At 43.9% G+C, this 14,644-nt stretch overlaps 1 protein-coding gene across 1 annotated transcript in view; it reads right to left on the bottom strand.

Moving 5' to 3' along the window:
• Positions 1–14,644, bottom strand: part of C2CD3 (C2 domain containing 3 centriole elongation regulator) — a 95,788-nt gene that overhangs the window by 55,355 nt on the left and 25,789 nt on the right. Inside the window, exons 18-24 of the mRNA XM_074977827.1 lie at positions 12,503–12,686; positions 12,003–12,175; positions 7,781–7,904; positions 6,260–6,528; positions 4,320–4,409; positions 2,638–3,258; positions 1,403–1,717 (exon numbers count right to left, since the gene is read on the bottom strand). Coding sequence (XP_074833928.1) covers positions 1,403–1,717; positions 2,638–3,258; positions 4,320–4,409; positions 6,260–6,528; positions 7,781–7,904; positions 12,003–12,175; positions 12,503–12,686 — 1,776 coding nt within the window. The remainder of the gene's footprint in view (positions 1–1,402; positions 1,718–2,637; positions 3,259–4,319; positions 4,410–6,259; positions 6,529–7,780; positions 7,905–12,002; positions 12,176–12,502; positions 12,687–14,644) is intronic.

Genomic DNA, 14,644 nt, shown 5'->3' with positions numbered 1-14,644 from the left:
TCACTAATTAACTGCCTGCACCCTGGAGTAGACACATATGTAAGGTGTGATGGTGACCTTGAGAAGGAATAAGGGGTAGGAAGGAGGGGTGAGAATTTAGGACATGAAGGCCTACTGCAGCTAGAGAAAGATGCAACTTTTCCCTAATCCAGGGCTGAGGCTGCAGGGGAGATAGCCCCCCTTTCCAGGCTCAGCTCTGTGGCAGGGAAGAGACCCCTACTGATATTAAAATATAAGTTGTGTGCTTTTATTTATACAACAAAAAAAGTTAGTTAATAAGGATTTTCTTTCATAGCACTTTTATCAAAAGTGCTTTATGAAAGTTAGCAAACACTATAAACAACATCTGGAGAGATCATTAAGTGGTCCCTGAGACTCTCAGCAATTATCAAGTGGTCCATGCAAAAGAAAAAAAACAGTTTGTGAACCACTGATCTAATGCATGGGGCTGCAACTCTGCAAGGGAATATTTAAACAAACAAAAATTGTTCCAAATGAATTTCAAACCACAATGAAAAATATTCCTAATACACTCATCCCTTGTTAAACGAGTACTTTATTTACAAGTACTTGCTTAAATGACGGACACATATACCTACCTTAGTTCACTCAATGAGTGAATCCCCCGCCCCCCCCGGCTAATACGAGCCTAACTCCCTCCCTGTGGCTCCAACATGCTGCAGCCTGATTCTCCCCCGCCAGCCCCACATACCCCCAACCGCTGCAGCCTGACCCCCCTGCCGGCCCTGCGGCCCCAAACCACAGCAGCCTGAAACCCCCCCAGCCCCAAATCATGGTAGCCAGACCCCCCTGCCGACCCCACAGCCTGACCCCCCTACTGGCTCCGTGGCTCCAAACTGCGGCAGCCTGACCAGCCCACTGCCCCCGTGGCCCCAAACCACAGCAGCCTGACGCCCCCCACCAGCCCCACAGACCTAAAGCACCACAACCTTAACTCACCCGCTAGCCCCGCACACCTAAACCGCTGTAGCCTCACCCACCCCCGTCTGCCTGCCCGCCCCTTGGACCCAACCCGCCACCAGATTTTAACCCTCCCTCCCGCTCACGGCCCCAAACTGCCCCCAGCATTTAACCCTCTGCAACCCCCCCCAACCCAAAGTTCACTTACCTTTCAAAAGCAGCGCCACCTGCTGCCACTCCTTCCCTGAGTTAGGAGCACTAGGAACCAATCAGAGACTTTTACCTGTATTTTAATGGTAATTTAGTGTCCCTCTTAAGAGTTTTCGCCTACGAGCAGAAAGTTGGGAACCAACTGTGCTTGTATAGTGAGGGATGAGTGTATTATATTATGTAAAATCTATTGTGTTTTTTTTTTTTAATTCCTGTAAAATAGCTGTCCTTTTAAAAGATATTGTCAGATACTAGAGAAAGTTTCCTTTACCTTTTAAACTTAAGTGCATTGCACTTTCCACAAGAACAATGACAGCAAATGTATTTTCCATTTCTGTGTTAGTCTCCCCAGATGGTTTCACACTGGGGATTTCTGAGCTTGTCGAATTCAGTTTGTTATTGTGGCTTATCAAGTCTTGCTGGCCTGTGTCAGGAACCTTTTCTGCACTTTCATCTTCACTGTTATTGACATCTTCAGCACATCCAAACCCACGAGCAAGGGCATGAGTAGAAGCTAATGTCATGTGAACTCGTACAGCCGCTCCTGAGAGGTTTGAGGCATTGCGTCTGAACACTGGATAGATACCTGTAATGGTGTATTTACAAACAAACAAGACAAATTAGTATCTTAGAAAGAGCTCTTATATTTCATGAAGACAAAAACGTCTGTTCTCAGATCACTATGGTGGGTGTCTACATAAAACAGATCACCTCTTGGGATTGGTAGTAAAAGAAAAAAAGGCATGGACAATCCTAGGAAGGTTAATTCTTTACTTCTCCCCGGCAGCCAAAAATAGAGCTATAGCGCTTTTCCCAACTTTACATGTGAGTTGGAAACACTTGTTTGGCATGATTTTGTAACTATCCAGGAAACAATTCAGATACAGCCTGTGTATGACTTTTGTTTTGAGGGTCAGCTGGTTACCTGCAATTTCTAGTTTTAACCCCTTCAGGTTTGAGCCTGGACAAATGACTGATTTGTCTAGATCAGACTACAAGCTGGTGTTTAAGCTAGAACTTGTATCACAGCAATTGGTGAAACACAGAACCAAAACACAGTAGAAAACTGCAAAGTTCTTTCAGTTATCTTGTCCTTTATTTTACCTACTAGCAGGCAATGCAGATTTCTTGTGTTACACTTAAGCAGTAGCTCCTCTGCTGTGCTGTTGTGCCCCATCATCATAAATACTAATTCAGTAATTTAAATTCTGATAAGGAATCTTTCCTCATTTCACTGAAAATAATTCTTCACTCTTCTACTGATAACCCCACTCAAATTCTTCACCAGTATAACTCACTAAGATTTGAACTCTGAATTAATTGTTTTAACCTTGCTCATTTTCTCTAGAAAACATGATTAACCAACAATATAGAATGAATAAAACAAGGCAGCAACTACTTTGCTTCAGGCAACTATATATGGATGAAATTAAACCAGCTAAAAACTACAATAAGAAATGGAATTGAAGAAGGTGCAAAGTGCAAGAATGCTCTTTATAAACTGACCACTAACTGTGAGTATTCTCCGTGACCTCTGTCCAAGTGTTGCAAGGTCCACGAACGCAGAGCCAATAAGGCAATCTGTATCAAGGGGTCTTTCAACTTTGTCTTCTTTCCCATAAGCCTGCCAAACTTGGATTTCTAGCTTCTCCTCTCTGAAGTACCACAGTAGTGCTTGGCTCCTTGTAAATTTCAGCTCTTTTGTACTCTTGAACATCACTGTAACATGTTTGTCATCTTCAGTTAATTTTGGCCTCTGAAGTGAAGTCCAAATGGCTTCATGATCATACAATTTATATCGGAGATAGCAGTAAATGCTTTTATTTATGTGGGTCTGGCCTGCAAATAGCATGCAATGTACTGGTAGCCACACTCTGGGCGTAGAAATGGTCACAGCTGTGGGATTTTTGCCCGGATGCCATTCACCATCATCATCCATACTGTCTTCATGGTCTTCCTCATAATTCCAGCCTAAAAGCTTTGCAGCCTCCAAAACTCGTTCTCTGTCATCATGATGAGCAAAAGTTACAGAAAGCTCCAGCCCTCCCACTATGGTTTCCATGATGTTTTCACAAGGAGAAGGCACCAGATCCTCAGGTAGAGTTACTGAGTACCATCCTGTAATACCTTCAACAGAACAACAGAATAATCAGACTCACTTCTTCCATTTTTGAGAAATGCAAGTACTAAAAGGGATTTTCTCCTTCTCTGATCAATGTTTCCAGGACCAGAATCTGGAAAATTTTATTCCTCATGAATGTGTTTGGTTCACTTAAGTATTTGTCACCTTGCAAAGTTAAAAATTATCTGCCTTTAAAACAAAAACACATGATCTTCATGACGATTTTACTTTATTTTCCATTTTATTAATGATAGTTTTACAAGTGAATATCCCAGGAAGCTCTAGATAATAATAAAACTGGGATTCCTAAGTTATAGACAATATACACAAAGTAATTGTTGTTTAAACTCCACCTAGGTTTGAGCAAGTAGTTGCTGCAATCATATTCACACAGAAGTGGAAATAACTAACACAATCATCAGAATGTCCTGATTTCAAGGCTTGATAGTTTGCAATCTGTTAGTGCAAGAAGTGGTTATTTTACAGTATGGAAATCTGGGATTTCTGAGCAGTTTTTTCTAGCTGTTACAAATCACTCATCCCTGACTGAATATATCAAACCCTGGATTTTAGACCAGAGTAGTTTTAATCTCAAGGGTGGTGCATACATAGCACTTGCACCAAGAAATTAAGGCATGTAATATTCACTGGGTCAATTCACAATGGGTGGGTACCTTTTCCACTTCCTCCTCATGTCCTGCACATGTCTAGACAATAACAGCTGACTGGCTCCCCTCTCATCAGAAGTTCACTAAAAGCTGTGCAACATGCATTCATAGTCTAATATAACAGCTCTTCGCAACATCAAGAATGGGTCTGTCTCACATGGGCTACCTAGCCGATTAGCTCTGGTATATATCATACCCCAACAGATGATTTTCAATGAACTTCAGTTAAATGTATTTTAAAAGGACCCTTTAATTAAAAAAAGAACTAATGCTTATAAAAGAACTTTGGCTTCAGAAAGCAGGAAGCAAAATCTGTAACCCACATAAGCAATGTAATAGATTACTATTGAAGTACTGTTTATATGGGTAATGTCACTAACATGGCATTTCCACTTTACCTGATCTTTTGATTAACAGGTCTTTGGTTGGAACCCTTACTGCTCCAAGCAGGTAGTCTCCTGATGTTTGAGTTTTCAGTGAACCAGTGGCTGTAGAATCAAAATCAAAGATAACCAGACACATCAAGCTGTGGCTGAGTTAAAAAGTGCACCAAAGTATAACTCTCCCAGTGACAGCTATATCATTTTGTTAGAGATCTAAGGTCATAATTTTGGCACATACCTTCCTCCATGAAATAAAGGAAATGAAAATCCACCGACACATCACAACACATATTTGCCCAAACTCAGAATGAAAACTGGTGGAGTAAATAACCACATACTTATTAGAGTACACTGTCTATGTGCTCCAGAACTATCTTGTTTGGGGAGCATTCTAGAAAGTATTTCCATACCAGGTCGCACTAAAATAAGCATAAAAGAATGATAATAGTGTCCACATAGTAACTGAGTAGCTAACTCATGCTAATGTTGGGTTGTTTTTACCTACCACTGAAAGCCGATACAATTAAATTGTATTATTAGAACATTCCACAACATAATGCTATAAAATGCTTGAATGTGTCTCCATTATCTATTGATACAACAGAAATAGTTGCCATTCTAAAACTGCATACTATTTTTAAGGTAAAATAGATTGGGGGATATTAAATCAATGCATTTGAATAAGATGTAAATAATTATATGGGTTGAACCTCTATAGTCTGGCGTTCTTGGGACATGACCGGTGCCAAATGAGAGAACTTGCTGGACCATGGGAAGTCAACATTGTCCTGCAGCATTACCAACACTTCCACTGCTTACCCGGCTCTTAGGAGACTTTTAGGGGCAAGTTACAGCTAAATAACACCACAGAACACTGACAGCCAGGACTGGCGGCTACAAAACTTGACAAAACAATGAGAAACTAGGCAACACATGACAAGTGGTCACCTGGCTAACTAAAAACATGCCAGATTATGGATATTGCCAGGTGAGAGTGCACCAGACTAGAGAGGTTCTAGCTGCATTTAATACCACTTTTAAAAGGTATCTTCCTCCTTTAGAAATACTCTGTAACCTTATTTACAAAAAGTTACCATTTCAGGCTGTGATCTCACATTTCAATCTAAGCAAGGTCAGGCAAGGTCATTAATTCAGTGGGAGACATGCAAGGGAAATCCGCGGGACTGCAGGATATAATACAGACTGGACCTCCCAGGTCTGCCACCCTTGGGACATAACCAGTCCCAAATGAGGGAATTTGCCAGACCACGGGAGGCCAGCTCTGGCCCCTCTGCTGCTGACTTCCAAGAAATCCCAGTGAACTGCCAGCTTCCCAGCCAGGATTCCCTCCTGGGCTTCCAGCTCCCAAGCGGCTGCCAACCCTAGCTGCTAGCCTCCTGGCCTGGCTCCCAGGTCTTTCTGGTCCAGAAACATCCATGGTCTGATATTGTCAGACCAGAAAGTCCCAGACCAGAGATGTTCAACCTGTGGTGATGTTTCAAGAAGAAAGCAGCATTGTTGTAGCTGTGCTGGTCCCAGGATATTAGAAAGACAAGTTGCAGGTCATTGCAGGACTTTTAGGAAGTCACTTAGTTTCCTTCTCTCATTTCCTCAACTATAAAATTACCATTACCCCCATTTTATGTCTCTCTCATGTGTTTTGAAATCCACATATGAAAGGTGCTATGTACATGTAAGCACAGAGTAGCATCGTTATAGTATTATCTTTGTTTGGATGAGACATAAAACTGACACCCTGCTCATTTGTGGTCACTGACTGAAATACTAGCTGTAGCCCCACAGTCTTGGCTGAAGTAGAATAGGAATAACTACATTTACCTAAATTTCAGTTATAATGAATAGTCACTTTGTGTCCTACACCTGAGAAGCTAAAATGTCAATAACATTCTTAGCAACAGTAACACAAGATCCCTACTTATTTTTCTTTTGTTTACCTGATTTGATGCTCTGGTGGTAGATGCAGAAGACTATCTCCGCAGACTGCAAGAGCTCTGCCAGACAACAAGTTTCTCCACTGCTTCGCTGGATGACGAGGTTACAAGGGAACTCAGTGTGGTGGTCGAATTCTGGGCAGAAAGTACGAGCCACAGCTCGGGTGGTGCGCTTCTCACCTTCCGGTAGGAAGGAGAGATGCATTGACACATAGGCATTGACTCCTATTTCTGCAGTGGACTGGAATGAAGAGTTCTTTTCTGCCACAGCTCTTCATGTAATAAGGAAAAAAGAGAGGGAGACTCACCAGGCATGTTTACAAGTGACATAGTTAATATGCCACCAAAATGAAAGGGTTGATAACCCATAGTTGTACAATGCTGATAAAGACAATGGATCTCAGGTCTTGTTTATAAACAGACTTTCAGGGAATCTTCCATCCTTGAGCTAGCACTACAGCAGCTCTATCAGTGCTCGTAAAGGCAGGGATTGGCTGCTAACGATTTTCAGCTCATTTTTTTTCTAGATCTATTATGACCAATAATGAAAAGATGGTCAAAAATATTGTGGCCTGGCTATACCAATGCCACTACTATTGCCTACACCAGTGACTATGACAAGAATAAGCAGGTGCTCAGCATCTCTGAAAACCAGGTGCCTGGGAACTACCAGAACATCCCCTTTGGTAAAGTCAACAAAAACTCTTTACAGAATAGCTGCACCTGAAAGCATAAAAGAGCAAGACCAAAACTATTTTTGGACTTGGAGCAGTTGATCCAATGCTCACTGAAGTCATTGACTTCAGTGGCTTTGGATCAGGACCTGAGGGCTAAAGCTGGACCTGGAGCCCATAAATGTTGCTCGGAGAACAGGTCAAAGTACATTGCTCAGGAGTGCAGAGAACCACTCCTGTCTTTAAAGAACTGACTGCCTGTGCTTTAACCCTTCTCTCTTTAATGCACTAAACTTGCCTGATGAGACTAAGCTTCCAGCCATTTAACTTTTTTAGAGTAGCATTCCTTTAAAAAAAGATTATTTAGTTGACTAATTCATTTAATTTGTTTACTGTCATGCAAAATCCCAATCAACGGCAAGAGGATCCCAAGCACAGATGTTTGCGCTTCTTTTCCCTTTAATAAAAATCCTTTACACTGGAAAAACTGTGGCTGAACTTAATTCTGCTCAGTAAAGTGAGGGGGCAAAGGCTAGCATCATGTCTGTTACGGGCAGGTATTGTACAAGCTTCCTCCCTAGCCCAGATCTGCTAATGAATTACAGTCTTGAAATACATCACTACCTGTTGTTTCAGTTCCAGACTCTTGAGCAACATGTACTAAATTTTCTAGTGGTCTGGTGGACAAAAGGAGGCAGTGATGTTCTTTTCATAGTTTATGTTCACTTCTGAACAGGACAAGATTTGAGTCTAGATCTCCACAGATGAATGGTTAACAAGTTACAGTTTTTTCCACCACTACAGCACACTGCCCCCGCACAAAAGTTATGTTAAGAGAATTAGATCTTACCTGGCTGCCGCTTGCAAACCAGCAGCTCTGTGTATATGCACAGAAATAGAAACGGCTCGAGCAGCTATTACTCCCCCTGTTGGCTTTAATGAACGTCTATACCTCACACTCACATCAAGCAAACCTGGATTTTTAAAAAAAGACAAAGAAAGAAAGAAAGAAAAAAACAAACCTTTTTTTAAAAAAATTACAGCCAAGGTTAACAAATATGTATTCTAGCACATAATTTCATACAACTACTATGTAAAAGCACTATTATTGTTGCATAGTTAAGAATTAAAGTGAGTTAGGAACGAATGTCTAAATATACTTTTGTTCAACTACCAGTGACTACCTTAATACAAGAGTTACTGTAAGAAATTCTATGGTCTGTGTAATGTAATCTGTCAACACAGATGAGCCTAATGGCACTTTCTGACCTTCAAATCTATAGATCTATTAAAGTTAAGGTTACATCAGCACAACCTTAATTCTGCCCTTTCATGTGAATTCATTATGATATACATTCCTCATCTAATCACATTATCTTCATATATCATACAGTAGTAGTAGCAGCAGCAGCAGCAGCAGCATTCTTCAGTCTACGCAGACTATGGAATGCACCCTTCGTAGTTTCGTTTGGCATCCTCATTTGCAGCGTCAGCTGTGACTGTGAAGACCCACATGAGAGTGACAGTCCTTGCGGCATCTGTTGCATATGTAATGGGTGTCTGGCAGGTCCTTGCTGTGCTTTCTGTGGGCTCGCTTCTCCTTTGCTAGCTGTCTGATCCTCAATTCACCCTTCTGAAGGCCCTTGTATAGTTCCTGCCTCCATCTGCTGCGATCATCTGCCAGCTCCTCCCAGCTGTCTGGCTTGATGTCTACTTCCCTGAGGTCTCTCTTGCAAACATCTTTGTAGCGCAGCTGGGGGCATCCAGGAGGTCTTTTGCCAGAGGCTAGCTTGCCATACAGGATGTCTTTTGGGATCCTTCCATCATGCATCCTGTGGACATGGCCAAGCCAGCGGAGCCGACGCTGCCTGAGGAGGGTGTGCATAGTTGGGATTCCAGCTTGCTCAAGGACGGTAGTGTTGGACACTCTGTCCTTCCACGATATTCCAAGGATGCGCCTGAGGCAGCGCAAGTGGAAGACGTTCAGCCTCTTTTCCTAGAGGGCGTACAGGGTCCAAGTCTCGCCGCCGTAAAGGAGGGTGCTGAGGATGCAGGCTCTGTAGACTTGCATTTTGGTGTGAGTGTACAGCTTGTTGTTATTCCACACTCTCTCGCTGAGTCTGGACAGAGTTGTGGCTGCTTTACCGATCCTCCTGTTTAGCTCAGTCTCCAAGGACAGGGTGTCAGTGATGGTGGACCCGAGGTAAACGAACTCGTGGATGACCTTAACCTATAGTTGTCAATGCTGATTGATGGAGAAACAGCAACGTCCTGAGCAAGTACATTTGCCTTCTGTAGACTGATGGAGAGCCCAAAGTCCTTGCACGCTTTGGAGAACTGATCCAGCAGCTTCTGAAGCTGGTCTTCAGTGTGTGACATGACAGCAGTGTCATCTGCGAACAACATATCTCTGATGAGGACTTCCCGCACCTTAGATTTAGCTTTCAGCCTTGCAAGATTAAACAGTTTCCCATCAGATCTTGTGTGCAAAAAGATGCCCTCTGTTGAAGATCCAAAGGTGTGTTTAAGGAGGAGTGCGAAGAAGATCCCAAACAGTGTCGGAGCAAGGATGCATCCTTGTTTGACGCCGCTCCTGATGCTGAAAGCATCTAATAATGTGCCATCGTATTGGACGGTTCCTCTCATGTCTTCGTGGAAAGACTGGATCATCTTGAGTAACCGTGGCGGACATCCTACCTTGTGGAGCAGTTTGAACAGTCCATCCCTGCTGACCAAGTCGAAGGCCTTGGTTAGGTCGATGAAGGCAATATAGAGTGGCTTCCTCTGCTCCCTGCATTTCTCCTTCAGCTGCCTCAGAGAGAAGACCATGTCGACGGTAGATCTCTCTGCATGGAATCCGCACTGTGATTCAGGATACACCCTCTCAGCAATCTTTTGGAGTCTGCCGAGGATGACGCGAGCAAACAGTTTACCAGTGATGCTTAGGAGGGAGATTCCACGGTAATTGTTGCAGTCACTTCTGTCTCCTTTGTTCTTATACAAGGATATGATGTTAGCGTCGTGCATGTCCTGTGGAACCTCTCCCTTTCCCCAGCACAGGCACAGTAGCTCATGTAGGGGTTCCAGGAGAGTGTCTGTGGCACACTTGATTACCTCTGGTGGTATACAATCCTGGCTCGGGGCCTTTCCTACTGCAGTGTCGTCGATGGCTTTCTTCAGTTCATCCACAGTTGGTCCTGGTCCAGTTCGTCCATTACTGGTAGGAGTTTGACGGCATAGAGGGCTGAGTGGACCGCAATGTTCTTGCGTGAGTACAGCTCGGAGTAGTGCTTGACCCAGCGCTCCATCTGTTTGGCTTTGTCAGTGATGACTTCACCAGATTTGGATTTCAGAGGTGCCATCTTGTTCTGGGTAGGTCCTAATGCCTTCTTGATGCTCTCATACATTCCCCTGAGGTTACCAAAGTCAGCACTGGTCTGGATGCTGCTGCATAGCTCGAGCCAGTAGTTGTTGGCACAGCGCCTGGCCGTCTGCTGTACTGTTTTTCTGGCTGCCCTGAGTGCTTGCAGGGTATTCTGGCTTGGCGAATGTTTGTACTCCAGGAGTGCAGCACGCTTTTTTCGATGGCTGGGATCATCTCATCGGAGTTAGCTTCGAACCAGTCATTTGTGTTTCTAGCTCTTCTTCCAAACACCGACAAGGCCGTGTTGTACATTGTATCCCTCAGATGCTGCCATCTGGATGTCACATCGGCACCCCCAGGGTTGCTGCGCAGATTCTCCTTGAGGGTCGCTCTGAACTTTTCAGCTCTCTCTGAGTTAGCCATCTTTCTGGCATCGATACGGGGCCTTCCAGTTGGTTTAGAGCAGTGCAGCTTCTTGGGAATCACCTTGAGTTTGGAGCAAACTAATGAGTGATCTGTATCGCAGTCAGCACTATGATAGCTGCGTGTCAGAAGGACATTTTTGATGTTATCTCGTCTAGCGATGACCACATCTAGTTGATATCATACAGTTACTTACAAAACATGGAAGTGGAAGTAAAATGAAATAAAAATCCTCTGAAGATTTTACTATGTATGGTACTTTTAAAGTTAATTTTGCCAATCCAAGTAGTGTTCTTGATCATAGACCACAGAACACTAGAACAGGAAGGGATGTTGAGAAGTAATTAAGTCTAATACCCCGACCTCACACTAGGACAAACGTCATCAAGATCATCCCTGAAAATGTCTCACTGGCATCACCTACACGGGACTCGAACCCACTCTCCCCAGATCCAGATGTCTTATCCATTAGGCCACTAGTTTACCCAATAGAGAAGAGCTGAGCTGGAGCTTATGTTGGCTGGGAATTGAACCAGACCAACTACCTGGAAAGTTGCCATGCTAACCACTGTACCAACACTAGCTAAAATTGGTACTGTTTGCAAGAAGCTCGCTCCACTGTACCAGTAAGCCTCTGGTTTTTTTTTTTTGTTTGTTTTTGGTCACTGTCTCCAAAAATTCATGATTTAGTCTTCTCGGATTCAGTATCATGACCACCTTTATCTGACTGAGGAGGCCTAAAAGGATTTCTCTAAAAGCCGCTTCAGGGCTACTTTTGTATCATTGAAGAAACCACCGCAGGGTGGACAGGCTCCTTTCCCAACCAGAAGGTTAAGCATATTGCTTGAATTCCCTCAGTCTGTTCTGATCTGAGAAGTGAGAGACATAGTAGGCTCAGGGCTGGCCCATTAAAACACTTTTCTATTAAATAAATACAATGTGAGCCCTACTCTACTCCCACTCAAGTCAGTGGATGTTTTGTTATTGATTTCCAATGGTGAGTTCCGACATCTTAGACTGATAGGACCAACATGCTGGGTTATTAGCAGTCTTCAAAAACTGAGTTTCATTTATCAGAGAGGTAGCTGTCTTAGTCTGTATCTTCGAGAGCAACAAGAAGTCCTGTGGCACCTTACAGACTATGCAGGTCTTTGCCCACAAAAGTTTATGCTCCAAAATACCTGTTAGTCTATAAGGTGCCACAGGACTTCTTGCGTTTCATTTGTTCTCCTTGGCAGTGCATGCATACACCTCACTTTTTGAAGGAAAAAATGTCTTCGCTTACCTGAGGATCGTGGACAGAGTTCTTCTGAGCAATCAGTTCTTGGGACTAAAGGAAGAGTAAAGGTCTGTATCCCTACTTCTTCGCGGTGTTGCATTGTTGCCATGGCACACAAGCGTGACAATGGCAAGGTCCCTTTTGCAACCATCTGATCTCTGACATTAGGGTAATAGTACCTGTATAAGACACAAAGAACCATCAATCAAGATATTTTGGTCAAATTGTAATAACTACTGACTCTAAAGATTTAATATTGTACAGCTTTAATTCATGCATATTCAAATACTTCCCTATAGTTAGAGAAAGCCACAGAAGAAAAAGTTCACAAAACGGTTAATGGTCTGAATACTTCTGAGATCGTAGTATTATAGCTTTCAGAGGAATAAAATGCATATTCCACAGACACATCACTTATTTATTGCTTGGCAAGAGATTTTCACTACTGTCACTCTTCTAATCTCACTGTTTTCTGAGTTGCGAAGAAATGGATCTTTATACTGTACCTGCACCAGACTTCAAACTGGATTCCTCCTCCTCCTGCCAATCCTTGTGGAGAGAATGCAGTGAGCAGGAGCCTCTGTACTGGCACATCAGCAGGTAGCAACAAGGAATGGTGATGCTCATAATTAAAAACAGGATCGGGGATGCACAGAGTAGTCACTGAGCGGAAAGGCTTCAATCTAATGCCTACAAGTCAAACAAAGCCAGTTAAATATTTGATCCCAACTTCATATATCCAAGGAACAAGATAGAACGCGCTTAGATTTTAATCTGAAATCAGACTAACATAATTTTGCTTAAAGGCCTGTTGTCCAAACTCTCTCTCCACAGAAGTCTCAGAGAAACACCTAAATGCTACAAAATGTAGTGCTGGCAATTCAAATGTAGCACTGAACTAATACCATAGAAATTATTCTTCAGTGTGCTGTCTTTTGGAGGAAATATAAATCAAAGGTCTAGAGCACTAGTGACCATAAACCTCTGGCTGCCTGAAGTAGTAGTGCCTTCCACTTTTAGCAGGAGAAGAGAGAAACTATCCCAAGCCCCACTTCAGAAATTATAAACACTTAAAATCCTTCTGCGATTTCACCTGCTTATATCATTTGGTCCTAAGACTTTGTATAATATTACACTTCTGTGGTAGCTGAAACAAGCTCTATATAAAGTCTGTGAGTCAGTGTATGGACTTTTCCCTACAAAGTCTTATGCACATGAAGTCTGCACAGAAATCAGTGGATTAGACTAATAGAATAGTAGAACTTGAAGGAACCTCCAGAGAGTCCAGTCTCCTGCATTCATGGCAGGGACAAGCACCATCTAGATCATCCCTGATAGATATTTGCCCAACCTGCTCTTAACCTCCAATGATGGACACTCCACAACCTCCCCAGGCAATTTATTCCAGTGCTTAATCTTCCTGACTCACAGGCTATGTATATACAGACACCCTCTGCCAACAGACGGTGCTGTCGGCAGTATTACCTCAGCAAAATATCTATCGACAGAGAACAGCCACATGTTAAAGAGGCTCCCACTCTGAAGACAGAGCATCTACATGGCAACCAGATCTGTCAACAGAGGGACCCTGTTAACCCCAGAAGCATGGCATGCATGGAGGGCAAGACCTTCCAGGTGTGCCAGCTCCACGTGCCCTTAAAGGGCCCCCCGTCTGGCCGCAGTCCCTGCACGAGGCAAGACTAGCAGAGCCCTGCTGGACACAGCTAAGTGCCTACAGGCACCACAACCGGAGCTCGCAGACACCCAGCATCATGGCAGGGTGGCCTTTGACCAGTGCTTGGGACAAGGGGCAGCTGCTGCTCCCACTGCCCCTGGTCCTCACTGGGGGTCTTCCACCACTTCTGGGAAGACAATATTGAAGACAACCCCACAGACAATGGCCCAATGGCCACAGTACCCCAGTAGGCCTCCCCCCATTAGGGGCCCTGACAAGTCGACTGGTGAGACTGTCTAGTCATGTGGCAATGGGACAACCACCACTGGCTTTGGAATTTCGGAACACAGAAGGCCACTTTCCTCGAGCTATGCCAGAGGCTCGCCCCTGTCCTGCGAAGACAGGACATGAACATGTGGCCCACCCTCACCCTCAAGAAAAGGGTCGCCATAGTGGTATGGAAACTGGTGACACCAAGTCCATGGGACATCAATTCAGGCTGGAGAAGTTTCCTGGGAGTAGCTGCTAAGGCATGCCTGCAGTCACGTGCTGCAGTCCTGTACCCACATCCTCAGCTTCCTGCCTGGGGCTGCTGGCCCCTTTAACTGCAGCTGGAAGCAGGAGTGATAGAGTTGTGGCGGGCGGAAGGGTGCCTGCTGGAGCTGGCTGGCTGGCACCATGGAGGACTTATTCTGTCAACAGAGCTGTTATGCCTGCTTGGGGAGAGGCATAACACTGCTGGCTGAAAGGGAAAGTTTTGTTTACAAATCTCAGAGCGCTTTCACCTTGTGGACACTCTGTGACTTGTCAACTAAAGGCTTCCTCTGTTGACAAAGAGTGCCTGTGTAGACCCAGCTACAATGTGTAAAGTTAAATACATTTGTCGATCTTTGCAGGACTGGGGTTTAAGTTTGTAATACACTTTCAGCTCTCTAGGTAAAAGGTGCAAAAGCCCATACTCTTCATTGGAAAC

This window comes from Carettochelys insculpta, chromosome 1 (assembly GCF_033958435.1).
Source record: "Carettochelys insculpta isolate YL-2023 chromosome 1, ASM3395843v1, whole genome shotgun sequence".
NCBI classification, from domain to species: Eukaryota; Metazoa; Chordata; order Testudines; family Carettochelyidae; genus Carettochelys; species Carettochelys insculpta.
This window is presented reverse-complemented; position numbering and strand designations above follow the sequence as displayed.